Source organism: Vollenhovia emeryi, unplaced genomic scaffold, assembly GCF_000949405.1.
Source record: "Vollenhovia emeryi isolate VEMERY1.0 unplaced genomic scaffold, V.emery_V1.0 DF944072.1, whole genome shotgun sequence".
Lineage (NCBI taxonomy): Eukaryota > Metazoa > Arthropoda > Insecta > Hymenoptera > Formicidae > Vollenhovia > Vollenhovia emeryi.
This window is the reverse complement of record NW_011962294.1, coordinates 1-2,713: the sequence shown is the minus strand read 5'-3', so window position 1 is coordinate 2,713 and position 2,713 is coordinate 1. Positions and strand designations below refer to the sequence as shown.

General features: G+C 37.3%; 1 protein-coding gene across 1 annotated transcript; it reads right to left on the bottom strand.

The window, feature by feature from the left end:
- Positions 1 to 6: 6 nt before the first annotated feature.
- Positions 7 to 2,703, bottom strand: LOC105564210 (the record flags this gene model as incomplete). The annotated part of the gene is made up of 1 exon (XM_012016434.1): positions 7 to 2,703. A coding segment is annotated over exon 1 (2,697 nt), but the record flags the coding sequence as incomplete, so codon positions are not given.
- Between the last annotated feature and the right edge of the window lie 10 nt (positions 2,704 to 2,713).

The following is a 2,713-nucleotide window of genomic DNA, read 5'->3' as shown; positions in this document are numbered from 1 at the left end:
TCTCACATTATTCGTAGGCAAGATTTCCGTTATTTTATAGGGTCCGGTATATTGATTCGAGAATTTTCCCTTCTTAGGTTCGTTCAACAAGAATACGTAGTCTCCAATTTTAAAGTTATGCACGTTAATTCGTCTATCATAATATTTCTTGCTTGTTTCTTTTGCTTTCAATAAGTTTACTCGCGCCTGGTTCTGTAATTCAGATAATTTGGTAAATAAATCCGTTAAGTATTCACGATACGTTGGTTCGAGGTTTTCTTCGATAGGTTCGTGCGAAGAGGGCAATCGAGCAAGTCTTCCGAATACTAATTCGTACGGTGAAAATTTTGTACCCTCATGCACACTCGTATTACATGAGAACATAGCGAGACTTAAATATTTATCCCAATTTCTTTCATTATCTATCTGTGTTTTCAGATATTCTGTGAGAACGTGATGCGATCGTTCAATAGACCCGTTGGATTGTGGATGGTAGGCTGTAGTTTTAAACTGTTGTATTTTAAATTTTTTTGCTAAAGCTCTCATTAGAGAAGATAAGAAATTTGTTCCCTGATCCGTTAACATGGCTTTAGGAGCACCGTAGATACAAATAAAATTTTTAAAAAATGCGTCAGCTATGGAAAGCGAAGTGGTCTCGACTAAGGGAACAGCGACAGAGTATTTAGTCAATAGATCTTGTATGGTTAATATATATTGGTTGTTATCGTTCGTTATAGGTAGAGGTCCCATGATATCTAATGAAATTTTGTCGAAAGCTGCGCCTGGGGTGTCTGTAATAACCATGAGCTGTCTAGTTTTTACTCTTGTTAATTTTTTCAGTTGACAATCTTTACATTTCTGGATAAAGTCCTGTATATCTTTTTTCATATTAGTCCAAAAATAATGAGGCCTAATCCTATTATAGGTTTTAGTGACACCTTTATGTCCTCCTACTGCTGACGCGTGGTTTTCTAATATTAATTGTTCGCGTTCTGGTGCAGTAGGATTTCTTACCAAATTTTGGCAAATAATTATTCGACAATTGGTTCCTGTTAAAATTTTCTTTAATTGTTTAATGACATATGACCACGGTAGGTCGTCGAATGAAATACTTTTAGACATATATATGTTTGTTAATTCTAGTTCCGTTATTACGTCTAAAAGAGACAGTAAACAATTTTTCAGGTTGGTTGGCTCGATTAACGTATAAGAATTTAATTTTATGGGTAGAGAAATTAAAGTATTAGCTCTAATGGTACGTATAGTAGCTCGTTCATATGTAAGATGTTCATACTTTGGCAATAGATTAGCATTAAAATATAATTGAGCTCCTTGGTCAAAAGGCATACCGTTTAATTGGACAAATATAGCGTGAACTCCCTTTTGTTCCAAGAAATTATTACGAACTTCGATAATGTTAGGAGCTTGATTTACATTATATTCAATGGGGCGATTTTCGTATGGCGTGGTCATATGAGTGAACATTTCCTCGTAATCGTGGTCAGAATCGGAGCTTAATTCGTCATCACTTGACATAGGAATTTCTTCAATTGTTAGTTCTGACGCAGGGTTAGACATTTCTATATAATCATCATGAGGTGAATTTAATGGCATATTCCTTTGATTTGCAGGATTCGTTATTGACAAGTTCGAAGGACCTGGAGAGTTGGGTGCGGGTAAGGGAGGTAGCGGGGTAGTGATCCGTGATCTAGGAGAAAATAAAGATTCATCAGAATCATCACCGGAATCAATGGGGAAAATAAAATTTACTGGGGGATTTCTAGATAAGGCGTCAGCGTTATTATTTAAAGTGCCTTTTTTATATTTTATCTCATATTCATATTCCAGTAATTTAGTTCTCCATTTCCATAAACGCGATGAAGGATCTTTAACCGAGTGCAACCATACCAACGGCTTGTGATCAGTAACAATAGTGAATGGTTTACCATAGAGGTAAGGTCGGAAGTGACCCACGCAATATATAATGGCTAAGCACTCCTTTTCAATGGTCGAGTAATTTTGTTCCGCCTTGTTTAAAACGCGTGAAGTATAGGCGATTGGTAAATCTTTCCCGATGGGGCCTTGACTTAGAATGCCGCCGATAGCATATCCAGATGCATCGGTCGTAAGAATAAAAGGTTTCGTGAAGTCGGGATATTGTAGTATAGGATTGGAGCATAGGGCGGTTTTTAAAGTAATAAAAGCACTTTCTTGACTTGTAGACCAATGAAATTCTTTATCTTTCTTCAGTAAATCAGTGAGTGGTTTAGCTGTCTTGGAGAAGTTTGGAATGAATCTTCGGTAGTATCCAGCGAGGCCTAAAAATTGTTTAATGTTCTTAGGGCTCCGGGGAACGGGAAAATCACTTACAGCCTTAATTTTCTCGGGGTCTGGTTTGACGCCATGTGATCCAATAATGTGTCCCAAGTAACAGACTTCTTTACACAGGAATTTACACTTATTCGGTTGTAGCTTTAAGTTCGCTGAACGTAATCTTTGTACTAGTCGTTGGAATTTTATTTCGTGTTCTCTTAGTGATTTTGCGTATAATACAATATCATCCATGTATACGAAGAGCTCGTTTCCCTGGAGAGCTGATAATACGTTATCCATTAATCTTTGAAAAGTAGCGGGCGCATTCTTCAGCCCGAATGGCATCCTCTTGAACTGGTAGTGTCCGTATGGCGTTGTGAAGGCTGTTTTGTGAGCGTCTTTAGGGCTCATTAAGATTTAG